The sequence below is a fragment of the Nothobranchius furzeri genome, chromosome 15 (genome assembly GCF_043380555.1).
Source record: "Nothobranchius furzeri strain GRZ-AD chromosome 15, NfurGRZ-RIMD1, whole genome shotgun sequence".
In the NCBI taxonomy this organism is placed as follows: domain Eukaryota; kingdom Metazoa; phylum Chordata; class Actinopteri; order Cyprinodontiformes; family Nothobranchiidae; genus Nothobranchius; species Nothobranchius furzeri.
Window position 1 is genome coordinate 27120442 of NC_091755.1, and position 21765 is coordinate 27142206.

General features: G+C 42.9%; 2 protein-coding genes across 2 annotated transcripts; both read right to left on the bottom strand.

The window, feature by feature from the left end:
- Positions 1-2654: 2654 nt before the first annotated feature.
- Positions 2655-4935, bottom strand: ssr4 (signal sequence receptor, delta). The gene is made up of 6 exons (XM_015967822.3): positions 4756-4935; positions 4453-4571; positions 4295-4369; positions 4104-4193; positions 3949-4014; positions 2655-3157 (listed from the first exon to the last, which is right to left on the bottom strand). The coding sequence occupies exons 1-6, from the start codon at positions 4919-4921 to the stop codon at positions 3053-3055; spliced, it is 621 nt and encodes a 206-aa protein (XP_015823308.1). The 5' UTR covers positions 4922-4935; the 3' UTR covers positions 2655-3052.
- Positions 4936-6607: 1672 nt separating this feature from the next.
- arhgap4a (Rho GTPase activating protein 4a) lies at positions 6608-20387 on the bottom strand. Its single transcript, XM_054745896.2, has 22 exons — positions 20255-20387; positions 19881-19970; positions 19515-19686; positions 19275-19437; positions 19143-19205; positions 18942-19070; positions 18728-18856; positions 18427-18648; positions 18246-18347; positions 17755-17934; positions 17597-17681; positions 17357-17381; positions 13908-14004; positions 13727-13787; positions 13549-13626; positions 13329-13457; positions 12877-12982; positions 10610-10837; positions 10459-10514; positions 10154-10376; positions 7189-7237; positions 6608-6963 (listed from the first exon to the last, which is right to left on the bottom strand). Exons 1-22 carry the CDS (start codon positions 20262-20264, stop codon positions 6826-6828), a joined length of 2535 nt encoding a protein of 844 aa, XP_054601871.2. The 5' UTR covers positions 20265-20387; the 3' UTR covers positions 6608-6825.
- Between the last annotated feature and the right edge of the window lie 1378 nt (positions 20388-21765).

Here is a 21765-nt window from a genome sequence, read left to right on the forward strand (position 1 = left end):
TAAGTCTGCACATTTTCATTGATTTTTATTTTATTCAGAAGCTACAACCTAAAGCTGTTTTTTTTCAACATATTTAGACCAAACTGCAAGGTTAACTAAAGATAAAATACACTTTTTAATTTAAATACAGAACATTCCTTCTTTACTTTTTTTATTCTAGTTTTATGCACAATAATAAAGATTAGATCACATTAATGCAGGGTCTCACACAACAAACTGTCTTCTAATCAAACAAAAAGGATGTAACAGCCAACTTGGAGAATAAGACATACACGAAGAAAAACCCCACAGATGAACTATTCATAAATTGTAATTTCCTGCCTATTCATTCTGAAGTGATGATTATCTCTAGATGTTTCTCTCCACATCCATCGTTCTGAGCTCAGACTTTGAGAGCATGAGTTGTCCACTCTGCCCCAAATCACAGAACAAAAAGGAGGAAGAGTTTTATTACGAGCAGCAATTTGTTGGTTTTTGTTTATTTCTATTTACATCCCTGCTTCCAGCCATTTGGCCTCTTCCCACCATTTAATAAATGACTCCATGACAGTGCCTGGATTTAATCCAGTTGAACTCATCTCAGATTTGCCAGATGCTGAAAAGTGCTCGTGTTGAGGGTGTGTGATTAGAACACTTTAAAGCTCAAAAGATTTATGAGAACATGTTCCTTGGTGAGCATCACCTATAATTCACATCATGATGGAAAAGAGTTCTGAGTTTTTTTTAGCTCTTCAATCAGTAACTTATCAGCAAGTTTGCTTGAGGTGTCTGAAATGTGATTAGCTGCAGAGGAAATAAAATGTGGATTGTGCAGTCTTATTACCTAAACACATATGTGAAAATCTTATGGTCTTCAAAAAGCAGCGCAGAGCTGCCACCGTGTGTTCAGCTGGTGCCACTGCACATGGGAGTCAGAAACCAGCTCCATCAACTGCTAGCAGAATTAATGCTTATATGTGTTGGCATGCACTGAGAGAAAACAGGACCTGAGCTGCTGGGGCGTCTGAACACTGATGTCCTTGACTTTTTAAAAAACGCTGGTGAGGCAGTCTGCTTCCCTGCAGACAGAAATAAAAGCCAACATGCCAATCTCCAGTTCAGCTATGCTTTTCAAAGTCACGGTTCAAAGGAGACATATTATACAAGTTTTTGTTGTTATGAGGGTCTCTCCTGCCTCTATAAACACTCCAAAAGTAAAAAAAAAAAAAAAAATTCATCTTTTTTTCTGTTAATGTTTGGTTTAGGAATAACATGCTTTAAAAAAGCTGTTTTTAAAAAATCCCAATTTGTGACGCCACGAACAAGGAAATTAGAATTGGACCACCATGTGCAAGAGTTGCTGATGGGGGAGCAGCGTCTCTACACCAAGCCCCTCCGGGTTATCAGAGCTTCTCAGCTTATAGCAGCCTAAGGCCCAGTCCCAATACCCACACTTCCACCCTTCAAGTGCACGATTCCATCCAGGGATGCAAGTGCGTTCCGATCATCAAGTGCGGAAGTTGATCACACCTCTTTTTACACCCTTGAGCCGCACTACGCCCAAGTCCACATACATGCAGTCATTGGTGAAGGGTATTACCCACAATCCATTGCTGCATGGGAATTTTGAAAAGGCAAAGCAATAGCTCAAGTGCTTTTTCTGAAAATGTGAATTTTATGTTTATGTTTATTCATTTAGCAGACGCTTTTATCCAAAGCGACTTACAATTCATAACCTATAGGGCATGTTGTGATCTGTGGGGGAAACCGGAGTACCCGGAGGAAACCCACGCATGCATGGGGAGAACACGCAACTCCACGCAGAAAGGCCGCAGCAGAGTTTCGAACCTTAAATCTTCGTGCTGCGAAGCAACAGTGCTAACCACTGCGCCACCATGCAGCCCATTTTCAATTGAAAAACGTTCATTTTAGGACGATTAATACTTTTTCATGCTCTGAATATTTGACTAAGATTTAATTCAGACAGCATTGAAAGTAAATTTTGTCAAATAATTGTAAGTTGCCGATTAAACATTTGTTTTATAAAAGAAACAAACAGCGACCAGCATCCCAGCATGCAACGCGGTCGATGATGCAATTCTCCGTCCCAATTCGGACATCGATTGCACACTTGTATAATACGCACTCAACCCCTTACTGCACACTTCCTTTCATAGCGCGCTGTGCAAGTATTGGGATTAGGCCTAAGTGGGTGGGCGTGGCCAGCTCCAACATTTTTCGTGTAAGTGACAAAACCCTGAAGCATCTCATTCTGGAAGGTACTGATTCAGGTAAGAATGAAACTGCTGAAACTGAGTAATGCGAGAGGGATTTAGTGCAAAAAATGTAATAACTTCATGTCCCCTTTAAAGCAAAGTTGCTTTTTAACTATTAAGACTGTTTTAAAGCAGGTATGAAGTTTTACTAAAAAAGGTCAAATGAATCAGATGTGGGACGGAAAGAGAAAACGCTCAGCAGAACTGCTTTTCCATGTTTTTTATAGTCTGTGGAATATAAATTTGCTTGGACGTAGTTATCCAAACAGATTTATATTCTAGAGAAACAAAACATCTCACTTGACATGTTGCTAGGGATTAAGGGGTGGTGAAGTTCCTTCATTCCGCTGGAGAAAAATGGTATTTATGGAGGAGCAGAACCAACACATTACACACAAATTAGAACAAGCCATTTATTCGTTTTCCTGGAAGAGACACATATTTGAAGGCCTGTTCAGGCCAGCTGGTGCTGACACATTGTTGACGTTTCACGTGTGTGGAACTCAGTTGGTATTCAAAATATCTGCATGAGTCCCGCTCCGGCCACAGTACCCACACAGAGGAAGAAGCAGAATGTCCTTCAACACAGAGGACAACTGGTGACAGATTTATTCTGAAACGTTACAAGACCGATTGCACGAAACAGTCTGATTTTAGAAAATTAGCCATCGGCTTTGCTTCTTGCTCTAAAGCAGAAGTGGCAAACTCCTGTTGGTTCAGCTGCAACAGCAACTATTAGTCACATCCACCAGAGTCCAGTCTTTAATGATCCAGAGGTGGAAACAGTGTGGATCATGTTATGCTTGGATGGTGCTCTTGGCGCTAAAGGCCAGGTAATAGACCAAGATACCAATCAGGGCAGCCACCACCTCAGTTGAGACCCATGGGCCGTTCCACGCTCCCTGGAATGAGAGTTTTGGAGCAATTGAAGCCATAATAAATATCAGAAAAAGTATTCAGATTTTATTATTTCAGAATATGCACAGCTTTGGAAACTGGAATTTAAAACTCTTAAACACTAATAAGCTCAACCATATTATGATACATGAATTTAAAACAAACTGTTTTTATAAAACCAAGTTTCTATTTGGAAAAAAATGTGTATACAAAACCTTACCCAGGTTTCTTTATCATTTAATAGTTTATCTTTACATCCTTTCTGGCATCAACCAAGAAAATAGAGTGCACATTTTAAATAGATATTTTCACTTGGCACAACTTCATATTTAAACTGATCTCAGATCAGTCACAAAATGATGCTTCCTGGGGCTCTTTATTACGTTTAACTCAACGCAGTAGCTCAACAGGTAGAGCGGGTTGTCCAGTAATTGGAAGGTTGCAGGTTTGATCCCGGCTCCAGACAGAGAATTCTGCTATTGTGTTCTTGGGCAAGACACTTAACACACCTTGCCAGCTGGTGGTGGTCGGAGGGACCGGTGGCACCTGTGCTTGGCAGCCTCGCCTCTGTCAGTGCGCCCCAGGGCAGCTGTGGCTACATCGTAGCTCATCACCATCAGTGTGTGAATGTGTGTGTGAATGGATGAATGATACACTGTAGTGTAAAGCGCTTTGGAGTCCTTACTCTGAGAGGCGCTACACAAGTGCAGGTCATTAATCATTACATGGCTCTTCAGCTGATGAACAGGACTTTATGTGTTTACTAAACAATCATTGCATCATGGTTAAGACTCACCCTGTGGTCAATGTTAACAGAGAACAGAGGCTGGATGGCATTTATGTCTTCATTGTTTCTCTGAGCCTGGAACAAATGGAATTTATTATTAAAACATACTTACTCATAAAAAAAAGTCCCATAAGGTTTCAGCTGATCAAATAACAGAAACAAACCTTGCGCAGAGCACTGTAGGACTCCTCATCGAAGAATTTGACCTGATAGCTTCCAGAAGTGGCTTGTTTGTGAGGAAGACTCCAGGACACCTGAAAGAAGGGAGACATTAAGCACTTGTACACTAAAGTGATTTAACACCTACTATTTTAGCTTTAGCTGATATAGAAACATTTAAACACTGAGCCCATACCTGATATTTGCCAACATCCTGACCTCTAGTCACAGGAAACTGTCTTCCGTTGACATCTGCATACAGGGTGACGCTCTGAGAAGGACAAGGATCACGAACATTGGTCCCTTCGTGAAGCAGCATGTTTAATTTAGCAGGTGTTGGAGGTGGACTGGTACCTGGGCTCCGTTGGCACAGGTCAGACTGAGCTCAACGATGAAGACCGACTCTGAGGAGATGACTGCGTCCGACGTGGTGTAGGCCGACGGGGTGATGACTGGGTCTGTGCAGCTCTCTCCTGTCACCACAGGAAGTAATATTCAGATTAGACATAATCCGTGACACCATCACTTCGGCTTTAACACATAAACATGTTTCAGAGAGACTTAAGCGAGCAGCAGATATCGAACGTACTAGTTAGCTTAAATGCTAACAGAACAAATCAAACCTGCTCTAAACCCGCTGGTTCTCCGCACACCTACCCAAGCAGGAGACCGCCAGCAGCGACAGAAAAGCAGCTACCCGAACTATCATGGTGTCGGATGTGTTTGGTAATATTCTTGAGGTACGGTGATTGAGTTGCTGTACTTCTTTCACACTGCCTTGAATAAAGGAAGTACAGCTCAGCGCTAAAACCCTAGTGCGCATGCGCTGCAGCTACGTGGACTGAAGTGTCGCAAAGGGTTGTGGGAAACTACATCGTGGACACGTCATCCAAAGATGAAAACCAAGCAATTGAACACATTTCCCGCTGCCTTTAACTCCTCGCTGTTCTTTAAAATGTTATTGAATGCATTACTTTTCTTTTAAATGCATGCTGTTTGTTATCACTACAAAACCTATAATCTCAATACAAACATATGACTTGTATTTATATTAATCTAGTCTTATAGTTTCTTTAATTTGTACTGAGTGTAGCTATTCATAGACGAGACTGCACCTTAAAATGACTTCCTATAATTTTGTTATTACTGACGAACCCCCGTTGACACATTCAGCTTTATTCTAAGAACTTACCTTCAGTGATATACATAATTAAACTTTGCAGGAATGTTGTAGCTGCTGAAGACTGAACAGTTTAAAATTGTATTCAGGAGAAGTTATACTTTCTGGTTGATGTCAGGTGAAATGAGACAAATACAAAATTTTGAACGTTTCTATTGAAAGAAAAAACATTAATGGAACAAAATTTCTTTTAGGAAAAAAAGGCTAATATAAGCAAGTTCATCCAATAATCTATTTTCCTCCGCTTATTTTGGGTCAGATTGTGGGGCAGCAGCCTAAGGAAAGGGGCCCAGACTTCTCTCTCCCCAACCACTTGGGCCAGCTCCTCTCGAAAAATTCCGAGGCGTTCCCAGACCTTCCAGCTCAGCTCTCTTTACCACGACTGACTGGTAAAACGCCAGCATCACTGCAGACACAGTACTTATCTATCTCACATGCTCTTTCCCTCATTCATGAACAAGACACCTAGATACTTAAACTCCTCCACTTGAGAATCTCATCCCTGACCTTGAGAAGACATTCTACCATGGTCTCGGATGTAGAGGAGCTGATTCCCATCCCATCAGCTGCAAACCGCACCATCGAAAGCTGGAGGTCATGTTCTGATGAAGCCAACAAGACCACATCATTTGCAAAAAGCAAAGACCTGATTCTTAGGCAACCAAAACAGATCCCCTGAACACCTTGGCTGTGCCTAGAAATCCTGGTCATAATAGTTATGAACAGAATCGGTGACAGAGGGCAGCCTTGGCGGAGCCCGACTTACTGCTGGCAATGTGAACCAAGCTTTGGCACCAGTCACGCAGGAACCTGTATCAAAGGGCCTGGTTCTCCATGCTCCCAGAATACCCCGCCCAGGGCAACATGTGATTCACTGAAATGAATGCAAGGTTAAAGGGTCTTTGGGGGAAAGAACAACAGTTGATGATCAATAAAATGCTCAGGTGAGAAAAAAAGAAATGCATAAAATAAAAAGAAATGCATAAAATATAAAAGTGCGTGTCCATTTTAAATAATATCTGAGAAAATTAGAAATTTATTTATGTATGTACAAAGAAAAGGGGTGAAACATGTAAAATAATTTACACCATTCCTCACAGCCACAATGTTCACAGTTTTCAGAAATGTAACATTCTTATTGAGAAACTTAAAATCGTGTGCTCAAAGATCTGCACGTAACCCTAAAAATAAAAATAAAAAATCAAATACATTATCTCCAGTTCTGAGATAAAAACAAACATCCATGCATGTTGAGTAAAATCAGTTTTCATATCTTACTGCATGTTAGTTATTCTGGAAATTTTTTGTGAAAATAAGAACCAAGGGGCTTTTGAGGGAGAAGGCATTCAAAGAGAATAATCCTCATGGGGGAAGAGACTACGGGTCAGCGATTTCAGTTTTGTAGACACTGATGTGCTGAAAGCTTCTGTCAGAGCCCTTCGGACAGTCCTCAGTTTTCATCAGCATCTTCTCTCTCTCCCTTTTCATGTGGTGTGCTGAAGCAGGTCCTCTCACTCCAGTGGATCTGCTGCTCTAAAAAGCCCAGCTCATCTCCCCTTCCAGCCCTCCCACTTCCCTTTTTTCTGTTGAGCTTGAGCAGAAGGTGTCGAGACGGAGGAGGGTTCCTGCGGTGCTCGCCGTAAAAGAAGTTCCTTGAAGACCAACTCCATCTGGCGACAGACTGCCTTTAATAGGAGATGGACAGATGTGATGAGAGGGAAAACAGAACGGTCCTTGTTCTTTGAACTTGCCGTTATTCAACAGTGAGTTCTAGCGTATTTATCGGCTCAGAAACAGACATCTGATAGATCTACACATTCACCATCAACCCACTGATATTTTACAAATGTTTTCTTCTTTACAACCTTAAACTGAGTAATAATAAAAACAAAACCAATTTCTGGACAGACCTTGTCCACATGTTTGAGAATGTCCTCTGAGGATGTAGGTTGTCGAGTTCTGAACGTCAAAAGAGAAATCAGAATAAAAAATTATGTTCCTTTTAAAAAGGAACACAGCAGACTGAAACTGAACTAATAAAAATGAATGCGGACATATGCACCTACAATTAGCTTTGTGTTAAATTTTTAATGTAAATCAAATAATACATAAAGTCATCCCCAAATCAACTTTTTTTGCTGATAAACCAAATAACCAAGTGTCTAATCGTGCTGTAGACACGTGTAGTCAATAATTTGGCACTTCAGTGCATCTTAGTTTTGGGCAGAATATTTAAATTTTAACTATCAGTGTTGCACCCTCTTCAGGTAAAAATAAAAAGCTTGGTACTAGGGATGACCTAGGGATCAGGTTTTTTTTTACCCTCGAGTCCGAGTCATTTGATTTTGAGAATCTGCTGATACCGAGTCCCGATCTGATACTTTCGATACATAAAAAAAAAACCCGTTCCAGAATGTTCCTTATTTTTTATTTAATTAACTTTTAACAACAGATCACTTCTGTGAGGTAGCTTGAACAATCAAGTAATAAATAACAAATTCTTCACTTTTGGACTTTATTGCAAATATCAAAAGTCTAATATAAAAAACAACACTTAAACTTAAAATACCTGGCAGGGGTCCATTTTGCCTCGGCTCCCAAAATGCTTAGATACGTCCCTGGGCATGGGACGGAGTTTTGAAGATGATCTGAATTGTATCAACTATATAAATACTACATGCTGATAAATTATTGCTTTATACAGGCACAAACGTGTAGTGGGATAAATCTACCTACATTTTATTTTGTTAAGAACTTTGTTTTGTTTTCTTGGTTTTTATTTTACTATCTTCCTGTCCTGTCTGTCTCTGATCTTCCTGCATCTCCTAGTCCTCCAGAAAAACTGCCTGCTTCCTTCTTTTTCACCTCACAAGTAACTTTTTAACTAGCAGATCAAATTGATCTATTGACCGCAAAAAAAGGAGTGTGCGCTGCGCTGCCCGGCTGCGCCATGACGAGCGCTGCAGCAGGGGCAGCGCGAGCGCGTCCACACGTTATGCTCAAATACAGACAGAACTTACCAGAGAGAAAATGAACGGACATGAATGACTGTGTTAATTATATATTTTTGGTGACGCCACTTAGAAACTTAGAAAATGTTACTGTGGCCGTGTGCAGAACACAGCTGGAGTTCATGAATAAACAGCGGTCTGCTGCATCTCTGCTCAAAAGAATCCCTGCTACGCTGAGTCCATATAGAAACTGGATCTTTTTTGGGCTCCTTCTGGGTGTGCAAGTTAAGGGCATCAGGGGAGCTTGACAACCTTTAAGGAGAACCAAGTTGCTCTCTTGTAATTTGAACCCAGTATCCGAGTCCGGATCAGGGCTTGGACCGGGAAGTAAAGCGTGATCGGGGCCGATTTCTGATCATGTGATCGGATTGGGACATCCCTACTTGGTACAATATGATGTCACAGTGCTGCTGCTGCTGCGTGTGTGTGTGTGTGTGTGTGTGTGTGTGTGTGTGTGTGTGTGTGTGTGTGTGTGTGTGTGTGTGTGTGTGTGTGTGTGTGTGTGTGTGTGTGTGTGTGTGTGTGTGTGTGTGTGTGTGTGTGTGTGTGTGTGTGTGTGTGTGTGTGTGTGTGTGTGTGTGTGTGTGTGTGTGTGTGTGTGTGTGTGTGTGTGTGTGTGTGTGTGTGTGTGTGTGTGTGTGTGTGTGTGTGTGTGTGTGTGTGTGTGTGTGTGTGTGTGTGTGTGTGTGTGTGTGTGTGTGTGTGTGTGTGTGTGTGTGTGTGTGTGTGTGTGTGTGTGTGTGTGTGTGTGTGTGTGTGTGTGTGTGTGTGTGTGTGTGTGTGTGTGTGTGTGTGTGTGTGTGTGTGTGTGTGTGTGTGTGTGTGTGTGTGTGTGTGTGTGTGTGTGTGTGTGTGTGTGTGTGTGTGTGTGTGTGTGTGTGTGTGTGTGTGTGTGTGTGTGTGTGTGTGTGTGTGTGTGTGTGTGTGTGTGTGTGTGTGTGTGTGTGTGTGTGTGTGTGTGTGTGTGTGTGTGTGTGTGTGTGTGTGTGTGTGTGTGTGTGTGTGTGTGTGTGTGTGTGTGTGTGTGTGTGTGTGTGTGTGTGTGTGTGTTAGCATCTCCGCCCTCTCGGTCTGCATTTGTTGCAGGAAACAGGAAGTGGGAGTGGATTAAGACTTACTACACAAATGCTGTTGCCTGGCAGACCGAGAGGGCGGAGCCACTAGCAAGTACACGCAACATTCTGACATCATAATGTACCAAGCTAATGTCATAGTGTACCTCTTAGCCAATAGCGATGGCAGATTAAAATTCAAATGCAGTGCAGAGATTTTACCTGAAGAGGGTGCAACACTGAGTTTGGGCAGAATATTTAAGTTTTAACCAAGATGCACTTAAGTGCCATATTATTGACTACACATGTCTACAGCATCATTAGACATTCATTTATATAGTTAATCAGCAAAAAATGTTGATTTGGGGGCAACTTGCTCAGGTGCAGTGGTCTCTAGTAGGAATGCATGCTTTGAAACACCCGTTTTAACTTTTATAACTCACCACACTCTCATTTTATCCATTCCTTTTCCTCTAATAAGTTTATGTCTAAAATGTTGCATTGAAGAAGTTAATTATACAAATTATTCGTACATTTCATATTGATTCACTGTTTGTAGCTGAATTTACCTGTTTCTGTTTGTACACTTTCATTATGCAATGCAACACTTTTTGCATGTTAGCTGCTTACCATAGCCATAACAGCCTAGCTTATCACTAAAATCATTTAAAACTGGTGACACACTTCAAATTTAGAAAAATGTAGAATATTATCGATAAGAAATTATAATTTAATTAATAGGAAATTCCTCAGATTTGTTATTTATGTTCATATTATTTAAGTCTGTGTACCGATCAGTCCGTTTTACTTACTCTCTGCGCATAAAACTAGGGGAAAGTGGTTTCCTCAGCTTGCTTGGTGGCACGATGGGGATCTGGAGATTGCTCTTTGCAGCTGAGGGGGCGCCGCCCCCTGCTGCTCTTCTACTGTGATCCAGTGCATCGCTGCTATTGGCTTGTGGGCATTCTGCCTTCATCTGTGCAGCAAGCACAGAAACAGCTGTACCATTCGCAGGTGTGAACCTCATTTCCAAATCTATAACCAGAACAAGTTATTCATTAGTCTGAGACTCTTTGGCTTCAGATTTGAAGAGTCAAATAAAAGCACCTAATCTTACCATCTTTGCTAAAGGTGAGCTCTGCTTCTACTTCCCCTTCCTCAATTAAAGCCTCACTGTAAACAAGTGAACCACAGATGATCTCATTACAATATGCATTGTCCACATGTTATGTAGATGTTTCCTTCTGAGGTTAAACCTATTAGCTTACCTGTCGTCCTGCTCCAGAGACATACACTTCTCATACACCGGTCCTGGCACTTCACTCTGACTGGGGAAGATGCTTTCATGTTGGATGATGATGCTCTTCACCAGGGCATTGATCTGAGGCTGCAGGGTCACGACATCATCGTCCTGCTCGCCCCTCACCAAGCTTGGGCCAAAACACACAGCCAAGTTGTAAGGCTGCATCATGTTCTCGTCACTGTACTGAGACACACTGGTGACCAGAAGACATGGGATCAGTTTACTTAATGAAAATGTTTTATCTTCTCTTTATAAATGCAAACACAATAACTTCTCTTATTGCAGCCAAAAGTTTTACAATTATATTTTTTATGACTCCGTCAAAAGAAAAAAAATAAAGTTATTGTGCTACTACCCTTAGGAGATTGTGAAATATTCATGAAGTTTTTTTTATTTCAGTTAAGAGTTTGCTAAATTTGGAATTTTTTGGTCCTCTAGCTTGATAATTTACAGGAAAACAGGTCAAGTTGCAAACTATAAAAACTGATTCCTAGAACAAAAATAAAAAAAAAACCATTGTAATGAAGTTCAAAAAAGTACAGGCACGACTGAAAGTTGAGTAATATCTTGCAATATTTTATTATTCATTTAATGGTATTTTTGCTCCAATTGTAATTAAAACTGCAAAGAAAAAGAATGTTTTTCTCCTTGGTGAAAAACATTCATATGTTCAGTTAATTAGTACGTGTGCACAGGGGTGCAGATAGGATTTTCAAACTGGGGGGGGGGGGGGGGGGACAAAGTTCCAATGTACCCCCCCCCCCCCCCACACACACACACACAAAAGTCTTAACTAGAGCTCAGTCAGTTTGTGTAATTTCATCCAATGGTTTACGTAAAAACTAACTTTTATATTCGTGTTTGAAACCATTATGCAGTGGAACGCTGGCAACAAAGCTCTGCCTGATCAACACTATCCAAGTCAGTCATTTGTTATTCTCCCAATCAATTACTAACCAAAACCTCATGTTTTATGCAAAACATTAAAAGATTTTCAGCATACCAATCTTTACAGAAAACATAAAAGCCCCAAAAAACTGCACATAATATAATACGATATTCTCTTATCACTTAGAGCAGTAGTTCCCAAACTTTTCAGCCTGACCAACAGATTTTCCTTCGTATTTTCACGGTATTGAGAAATTTTCATGATATTTGGAAAGTTTTAATTTAGATATTAAAACAGAGAAGTAGGTCTTTAAAATATAAATATATGAAAACATGACAAGAGAATAATACTTGTAAAACGTGTTTTAGCTCCGTTTGTTGGCTACAGAAGCACATTCATAATCTAGAAAGGTAAAGTCGCCATCTTAAAAAAAATGGATTGGGAGACTATTTGTGTGATATGCTTGTCAGCTAGCCTGGCAAGCCAGACTAAATAAATATATTATTTAGTCTGGCCACGCTCCATTGACGGCTCTCGGTTGTGGGGCGGGTTCTACCGTTGTCTTTCAAATGATCTCCACATTCCACTGGACAAAGAATGTGACATCCTCTTGTTTCACTCTGTTGCATCATCCCACCCACCAGGCATATAGAGTGCCCTGATTGGCCCACAAAGAAGATAAAGCTCTGTGATTTGATCACTAAGCAGATAGAGCACCATGATTGGCCCACCATTATGGACCAATCACAGCTCTTTATGTGTTTGAAACCCCTCTAGATAGCTGTGATTGGCCAGCCAGAGTCCTGGTAGGAGCTGCAGAGGTTCCAATGGAGTGTGCCTAGACCAAACTTTGCAAAGCAAGAATTTGGTCTAGTTCACTAGGCTACTTGTCAGCCACTCGATGGTGCCATCGGATAAGAGAAATACTCCGGAAAGACTAAGTGACGTGTATCAGGCGTTTCAAATCCTACATCTACTTTCTATCAGAAGCTAATGCAGGAGATAGTTGTAGGAGACTATTTTCATGTTCAGCCTGTATGAAACACTCAGGGTGATTGATTATAATCAGAAATACATAGAAAAAAGGATTTTTCAGTGAACCACACCATTAATACAACTCAGCTCTTACATGATTCATTTTCAAAATTCCCTTCTTCAAACAACAAACCTTTATTATGATCATTTATAATAACCGTTTTATTTCATCCCTTACATTTTTATAAGAAGTAAATAAAATGTTTTACCTCAGCTAACAGCATCAAGTCTCAACAACATAATCCTGAAAAAAGTTGTTGTTTTTAATTAAACTTTATTGTGCAAAATGAGTAGTTAAGAGTACTCACTGATGAAGGAATGCGAAGAGGTATCTCATGACGATAATAATGGGCTCTGGGTACGAAGAGATGACCGCCTTTAGCTGAGCTGCCCTCTCTGCCTCATTACTTAGATCTAAAGAAACATGATGATGAAAGATAAGCTGATGCAAAACACACACACACACACACACACACACACACACACACACACACACACACACACACACACACACACACACACACACACACACACACACACACACACACACACACACACACACACACACACACACACACACACACACACACACACACACACACACACACACACACACACACACACACACACACACACACACACACACACACACACACACACACACACACACACACACACACACACACACACACACACACACACACACACACACACACACACACACACACACACACACACACACACACACACACACACACACGTGCGTGTTCAAGGAGCTGATTGGTGCTGCTGATGGGAAAGAGCGGAGTCTTCAGACATCTGAAGTAGAGCTTCAGGACTCCAGCCACAGAGTCCAGATCATATTTCTGACCAGCCAAAGGGTCGTTACCTGCAGGGGAGACCACAGCACACTGCCTCGCTTTATTTATGCTCTACAGAGAGAAAAGCTGGAAACACCAGCTGCTCACTCACAAACACACCTTGCTCAAATGCATCTTTCAGGCTGTTGACATCCATCTGAGATCCTGGTACCCTAAAAATCCCCTCATGATGGAGACCTGATGAAAAAACAACCATGTATTCATTAGTCCATTAAAACTGAATGATCAAGATCTCTGCTGAACAAACAAACAGCTTCTGCGTCTGAGGAATACTCACCGTAAAGGTTTATGAATCGAATGCAACTTTCCACTACAAATGGAATCTGTTGACCCGATTCCTGAATGAAAGAAGTTGGGATTTTAGGTTTAATCCAGAATAGGTTCATAAACATCATCTAACGGAGAGAAAAATCTTGTTTTATCCAATACCAGCTTAGTGTAAGGAGTATGGTGGCTACCTGAATGAAGGACAGCATATCTCCACTGAAAAGTTTATGGTTGTGCAACAAACTGGAACTTGAAGGATTCTTTTTGATTCGAGACCTCAAAGAATTCCTGAAGAACACAATGAAAAAGTTTTTTTCCAGAACTGAGTCATTATGGCATCTCATTTTTTAGATGGTGCGGATTGTGATTTTTTTTAAATTAAACAGCTCGTCATCTTTTTTGAATTATTTGGGAAATTGCAGTAAACAACTCCAAAGGTAATCAGAATCCAGGTAAACTGCTATAAAACAAAAGTACCAAAACAAAAGTTGGGTGAATACATTTCCTTGTAAATGCCTCAAGAGCCTGTGTGAGTCAGATCTTATACATTTTATTTTCTAATATTATATTTAATAAATTTTGAGCCTAAATATGGAATTTTAATATAGTTTGAATGCTTTGACATTTAACTGTTATTTAAAAGTGCATTATTTTACAAATCAACACCCCATAGTCTGATGAATAATCCTAATTTATTTATTTATTTATTTTTATCTGATGTACACCAAGCAAGCCTTTGTACACTGGTATGTGGGTTCTGGTTTCAGTATGAGTTCCAGTTGGTGGCGAGGTAAAGCTCTCAGCCATATTGGAATCTTTGAGGCTTTGCGTGAGCTGTTTGTCTTCTTGGGTCGTTTTTTTATTTATTTATTTTTTTATTAAAACATTTCACAGATAATAGGAGGGCCTTTATAGTCAAAAATATTTAATTTGTAACCTTTTTCAGAGTTGAACATTGCAGAGGTGAGAGGTTTCCTCTGAATGAAGGTGTTTATTGAGCTTTGATCCTAAAGACAAAATATTGAGTCCTGATCTGCATAATAAACACTCCTCTGTTTCCTTCCTTCTGTGATCTGATCCTGCTGAAACGAATGCAGAACGAGTTTCCCTCTGACACGTTTGTGTTCGTTTCAAACACATTAACTCAAGAGTATTTAATTTTTTTTACCCCCTGTCCTGTCTGGCTGTGAAGCAAACAGAATTAATGTCTGAATGCTGGTGACAAGCCTTACAGATTTACTCAGGTGGAGCATCAAAGCTTCTGTTGTTAATGCCACGCCTGATACTTAATAACTTTATTGCTATTGTTTTTTGAATGCTTGCATTTCCGACCAGACATGGAGACAGAGGTGAAAGAGAAAGGAAAAGATAAAAGGAAGGGGGGTTCCACAAAGATTAACAATCAATGATGAACAGGGGTCTGCTTCTAGACCTGCAGAAAAAGGACACACAACAATACAACAGGAGCAAGCTATCACTGCGTCAGCTTGATGAGAAAATATAAAATCAACCTTGTTTTACTGAACAATCACACAACAATAAAATCACAGTGCATTTAGTGCCAACCACAGCCTTGAGACATGTGAGCGTGCCCAAGTCCATACTTATGAGAGCACCATGTGAGCACCTGTGTGTACACGTGCTTGTATATGTAAGGTTTCTCTATAGGAGCGTCCAATAGGTTTCTCTATTAGAGCATCCAAGAGTCTGAGGGGCCACAGATCCGCCCCCCAAAGATGTGTAGGAGATGGAAGGAGCTCCAAGTACCAGAGATCCAGGAGCTGCCCCAGAGCACAGGGACCCCAGGGAGATTGCAACCAGAAAAGCCCCAGCCCTCCTCAAGAGGTGCAGAGGATTGCCCCGGGGGGCCACATCCAGCAGCTGGCAGAGCCCCGGGAGATATCAGCGGCAAGCCCACAGGCCCGCCCACAGCCTCCCACCCCCCAGCCGGCCGAGCACGGAACCCAGTGACCCGGGACCCAGGTGCAACCAGCCCCGCCGGGGACCCAGGGACCTAGACTCCACCAGGCGGCCACCGGGATTTATAAGGCAAACACCAAAAATCTTAAACCCCCTGACCTGGGAGCTGCGAACACTCAGACAGATCAAGGCGCCACAGTCCACACCAAGTGTGGCAGAGGGAGGGGAGGCGAAGATGTATAGCATCAAAAGAAGTCCCAGGAGAGGGGAGGAGTCAAAAGCCCAACCTGACATATACATTCATACACAGACACAGTCACACACATGCTCACACATACACACCCCTTTTACTCTGGTCCCAGTACTGCTGCACAAAGGGTACAACCATCACCGGATCCCAGAGTTCAACCCTTTCTGCTGGGGTGCTGATGAGCAGGCTCCCCCGCCCAACGCTGAGCAAAGCAACCCATCACCCCAGACCCCAACCAGATGGCCAGATCCCCCTCCTAGCCTCCAGCCCCAGGAAGCCAAGCGACAGAGGTGTGCTAAGACCCCTAGTCTCCCTCCGCCTGCTCCAACACAGTGTTGATGCATGTTGATGAGGTATATTCCATGGCTGTGGTGAGCGAGGGGGTCTGCTTCAGGCCGACCAGGGCCAACACACCCACTGCTGACAGCAAATTCACACCTTCCATTAGAGTAAGCCTCTGATTGGTGGGTAGAATCAGCCCATATGGGCTTAAGGCAAGGATGTGTGGAATCAACCAGGCCAGGCTGGGGCCGACTGGGGCTACCCGGCCTGGGCCGACCCGGTACAGATGGGAATGGCCCATAAGTGCAGTTTAAAATTGGAAGTGGGCACCGGCACTCGGGACGAGGCTGAAAAATCCCCTTGCCAAATGCCATTGAATGTGCTCACTCCCAAGGCCCTAAGTGTGTGTTTGCGTGGAAGTCGTTGGAAGTGTTTAATGTGCAAATAAAATTAGGGGCAGGTTGCCACAGGAATGTGGAAATGGGGTCCATACCCGCACCCCCTGACTTGTCCACCCCCCAAGGTTCTAGGTGGATGTTTGCGTGATGATGTGAGGAAGCAGAAGGAGAAAAATGTGTAGGGATGGGGAGCAATGGCTGGTTGGCCTAAGCCCTCCAGGGAGCCAGCTCCCCCCACTGGCCCCAATAGGCACCTCCGTTGTCAAAATACCACCCCAGGGCAAGGAGCCAAGATCTACCTGAGGCCCCTGAGCCCAGGTCAGGCACTGCTGTATGTTCAGCCTTCTTCCCGGCAGCATACATATCAGGACCCGACCCCCAAGGCCCCGCCCAGATCCCCACACGGGGCCGGCCACCCCCACACCCCGAAGCCCCCACCCAGACCTACTCAGGTGTAATGCAGCTGCCAGGCAGCAACCCATGGCCACCACCAAGACCCCCAAGGGGCCCCACTCACAACTGCCAGTAGTTCCCCCCCCCCCCCCCCCCCCCCCCAGGCATTCCAAGCACCTCCAGAGGGAGGCAGCAGCCCCCCCAGTCCCAGATAACCCCAGTGAACCCATCTCCAGGGAACGTCCGGATACTCCAAACTCAGACCCTCCACCCCATCACCCACATCATCCCGCAGGACAATATCAATCTACCCCATCATCGCTATGTGATGGAACCGATCAAAGGAGCCTAAAGAGATGGACTTGAAGTGGAAGCAGAGTATAATCATAATTTTTACCTGGGCTTGCGTTCATTTGATGCTTCTGCAGGAAGAAATGAAAAGGTTAGACACAACAGAGAACCACCCAAGTAGAAAAGGTATCTGACATTCTATCAGCTGTTTAAAAGAAAAAGGAACAAAACTGTCTTTTAATGTAACACGCCGCTGTGTTGTACGTTTTTTTATGTAAATGACACTTTGCTTTGTTACTGCAGGCTGCTTTGTGATATGGTCACGTGAGAATTGCAGAAGTCATACCTTTTTCCACAGCCTCTTTAAGCAGGTCATGTTTGGCTTGGAGTTTCGACTCCAGCGAGCTGCCGACGAGGAACTCTTTCACTCTCTGCAAAACAAATAAAATCCATCAGTCTGGAATTCCTTTGAAGAGTGAACTTTTGGGATTTCTCAGACCCAACCGTGAAGTAGAGGTTTTCTATTTCCTGCAGGTTGGCCCTGCGCCGGGTCCCGTTGGGTCTGAGGCTTAGATTCTCATTGCTGCCCTCCTGAGGCTGGCCACTGCCACTGTTGGACTCCAGATCATCATCACTGATCCCCTCCAGCAGGGACGACCTAGCTGCTGACATGCTTGTGCGAGCCTGCATGAAAGTGGGAATAAAAGAATATGCAGAGGCGTTTTGACCTGATAGATTGGGGAGGAGTTCAGGTGCATCAGAGACGGCTGCATTCCACGTTTGCAGTTGTGCACGTTGGTTTTAAAAGTAGTTAAAAGTAATAATTCTTCTAAATGCAAAACAGCCCTCATTTGTGAGAAATAGACCTAGACCTACATGAACCACATTTCCAAGTTAGTAAATCAAAAACACCAATAATGATCTAATCCCGCTTTTCAGTTCAGACAAAAACATCGTGTACAGAACTATTACTGACAGGATGAGATGTTCTTTACCTCTCCGGATTCCTGCGTGACCGCCTTCATTCGGGTTTGTATCTGTTTGAATCTGGTCTCCATCTCACACCTCGTTTCGCTCTCTATGCCGACTTCAGAAATCTGCCAGACACAAGGAAATCTTGTGCCTGGAATAGTAAAGAATAGATAAAAAAAAGTATGTTTTGATAAAGAGACACACCTGATCCCCTTCATGGGGCTGATAGGGGAAGCGAAGGGGCATGGAGAAGGTGCTGTAGTGCTCCTGCAGGAGGACGTCTCTGTCTCGGCCCTGGTCTAGTTCACTCACGGCTTCCTGGAGCTGCTCCAGACCTGTGCTCACCTTCTGCTGGGTTGTCACCCGACGAGACAGGTAGGCCTGCATCACCCGGCCCAATGTTAGGTGGTACCCCACATCTGCGCACTGAGGGATATCATGCCAAAGTTCATGGAGCTATTTTATTATAAAAGTAAGAAAAAGAGTTGCAAACTGATGGTCTTACATCTATGAGGGTAGAGATGTCCTGGAGGAAGTATTTATTCATGGAGGAATTAGCTGCAGCCAGGTTCAAGAGGTAATCATTTCTGGCTTTGCTGCACTTTAGTTGGATCTCTTGAACTTTAATTTGTCTCTGCAAAATATGAAAATAATATCAGCAAGGATTCAAACAACAACAGCATGCATACTCACATTTCAGCAGAATAAAGATTATTCACTTTTTCTATCAACCTCTCCAGTTTTTTAGAGTTGCTCTGCTTCTGCTTTTCCTCCTGTTTCTCTGCCTCTCTCAACTTCCCCTCCGCACACACAAACTCAGAGTGGTACTGGAAGTACGTCCGCCATGCCTGAACAAAAACTTCTTTTATTTAGATGTTTTAGAACATAAACAATGTTCTGGTGATGAGTTTCTCTCTTACAGTCAGCAGCTCAGTGGTGACCTTGAGTAGACCGTCCTGCAGCTGAGAGCAGAGATCTTTGCTCTGCAGAGACAAAACACAGTGAGCCTCGGTGGGTTCAATGCCAAACGAACATTGGTTTTAGTGTTGCACCTTTTTAGCAAGGCGCTGTGTGTATTCTAGACAGTGTATGATGGGCTGGACCAGAAGGTTGCTGCAGCTTTCACCAAGTCTACAGTGGTCCCTGCTTTCCTGGCGGGTCTGAGACAAAAGAGCCACCCAGACTTGGGACACAGAGTGATTACCGGGGTCCTTCCTGAAGAGAAATGCATCAAGAAAAATGCAATAAAGTATGAAAATAAACATGTATACAAAGACTTCCAATCCCATCACCTCTTTATCTTCAGAGTGAACCGTTCAGCAAGCCTCTCCAGGGAGCGGGCGTACTCGTTCTCGATCTCCCCTCGTCGCCTCAGGTAGTCAGTCATGTCTTGCAGCTGCTGGGTCTTTTGCTCGAGTTGCAAATCTAAAACCTTTAGCTGGTCTACAAGCTGGCAACGTACCTCTGAAAGTTCAAACAGTGGAGGAGAGGAAAACTGTCAAGACCAACGGCAAGCCTGACTCATTCAGAACTTTTTGTTGCAGGGCGAGAAAGTTAATTTGCAACATTTCCCACACAACAGCCTGCTGATGACAGTCGGTGTGATAAAGGGGAGGGGGTGGTGGAGGGGTGAAAACGGCACAGATGGGAACTTCTACCTCTTATTTGTGTGTCGTAGTCCATCGTACCGACCCTCTCCTTCCGATGTTTGGCGTGAGAACTCATTGTTGCTCCAGCAGGGTGGAATCCTGTGGGGGTGAAATGACTGAATCAAAATGTAAGAATTAAAAACAAGCTTTGTTCCTTTTGTTTATCTCACAACATGGACACAATGCGGTTTTTGTGGATGCAATCAGCTCTGGTCACACTCCTGGACAGGGTCTCCTAACAAAAGCCAAAGCCTGCAACCCACTGGTGCACACACACACACACACACACACAACTGCTTTTCACACACTTTCATGCTCCAAACTCCCCCAGCCACAACAACTTCCTCCTATCAGAGAGAAAGATCAAAAAGTGTTCAGCTTACTGTAACACATCTCCTCACACTGGCCACCCTCCGTGGTGCCTTTCTGAGACAAACACACACCTAGAAAAGCAGATGGCGTGTTGCTTGTTGCTCCAGACACACTGCAGAACTGCAATGTGCAAATATAGCGCTCAACATCTCGGCTGCCCTAAAAATAGGTTGAACCAAGAGGAACAAAACTCTCAGAGGGGATGGTGGCTCTGAAGACAACAGGTGGCTTTTACCAAGTGATGCAGTTCCAGCGAAGGTTCGACGTGCTTTTTTAAAACCTGGATGACTGATTTGAAATTTGGCTGAACCTTCACAGCAGCTTTTACTTTTTGTTCTAACTAAAACAAACAGACCTTTGGTCATGAGAAAAGTACATGAGCACATGATACTTTTACAAAACCACAAAAACATTGTTGCTCACACTTATAAAATAAGATATTTAATGCACATCAAAGAGCAGAAAAGGGGAAGAGCAGATTTTTTTTTACCTCTTTATATGGATAATAAAAATACTCTTTGCACACAAACATCACCAGCACTAGCTTGCTGTACCCCATCACTTCCCCTTTTGGTGCCTTTTCCCCAAAAGTAAAACATCATTCATCAGCATTCTCGTCACCTAAAATGTGCTCCGCTTGCTCTTTCAGAGATTTACCGACTAAGCTGCTAAAACTGGACGACACGTTCATGCAAAGCCAAGAGCCCCTTTGCTGGGCTAAATTTTCATCGTCACCCTTTTCAATTACATTTGGGTTTATTCTTTCAGTAAGTGATCTCTAACAAATCAAATGCTTGTAATTAAATGGGATAAAACAAGCAGCAACCCATATCTATGACCAGTTTTGGAATCTCAGTGGCCTCTAGCTGAAATTATAAAGCAGAATAGCTTCTCAGGGCATAAAATAAAGCATCTGCATTAAATTTAAACTCTGATTTATTATGACAACAATAAGGGAGAGGCTGATTTAATAAAGTGGCTTTACCTTCAGATGTGTAGACAAGCCTCTTCTCCTGACTGGTGCAACTAAATAATGCCACAACGCTTTCACCTCCCCCTCACATTGGACATGGATGCATGTGGGTGGAGTAGAGCTCATCTCTGAGTCTCTCTCTCTCTCTCTCTCTCTCTCTCTCTCTCTCTCTCACACACACACACATACACACTCTCTCTCTTTCTCACCCCTCATCTCACTCACTTTGAGACATCAGTGTGTGATTGTGCAAGTGTGACAAACGACACAAATGAAGGGAAAAAATAACTTTCAAAGGAGTCCTTCCTCTTTTTCCTTTTCATGCTGCCTTCAGACTTTCACTCCAATCATCGACCAGCTGTTTCCACTGATTAGCCCATCCTCCTGGGTTGTTTGAATGAAATCAGCTATTTCTAATTAGTGAAAAAACAGTCTAAACCCGCTGGAAGTAACTGCACATTTTTTAGTTCTTATCTACCATGAAGCTCTATCTCTCTCTGTGCTGTTTCCTTCCCTAAACACAGCTGGATCATGTTGCACAAGAACATT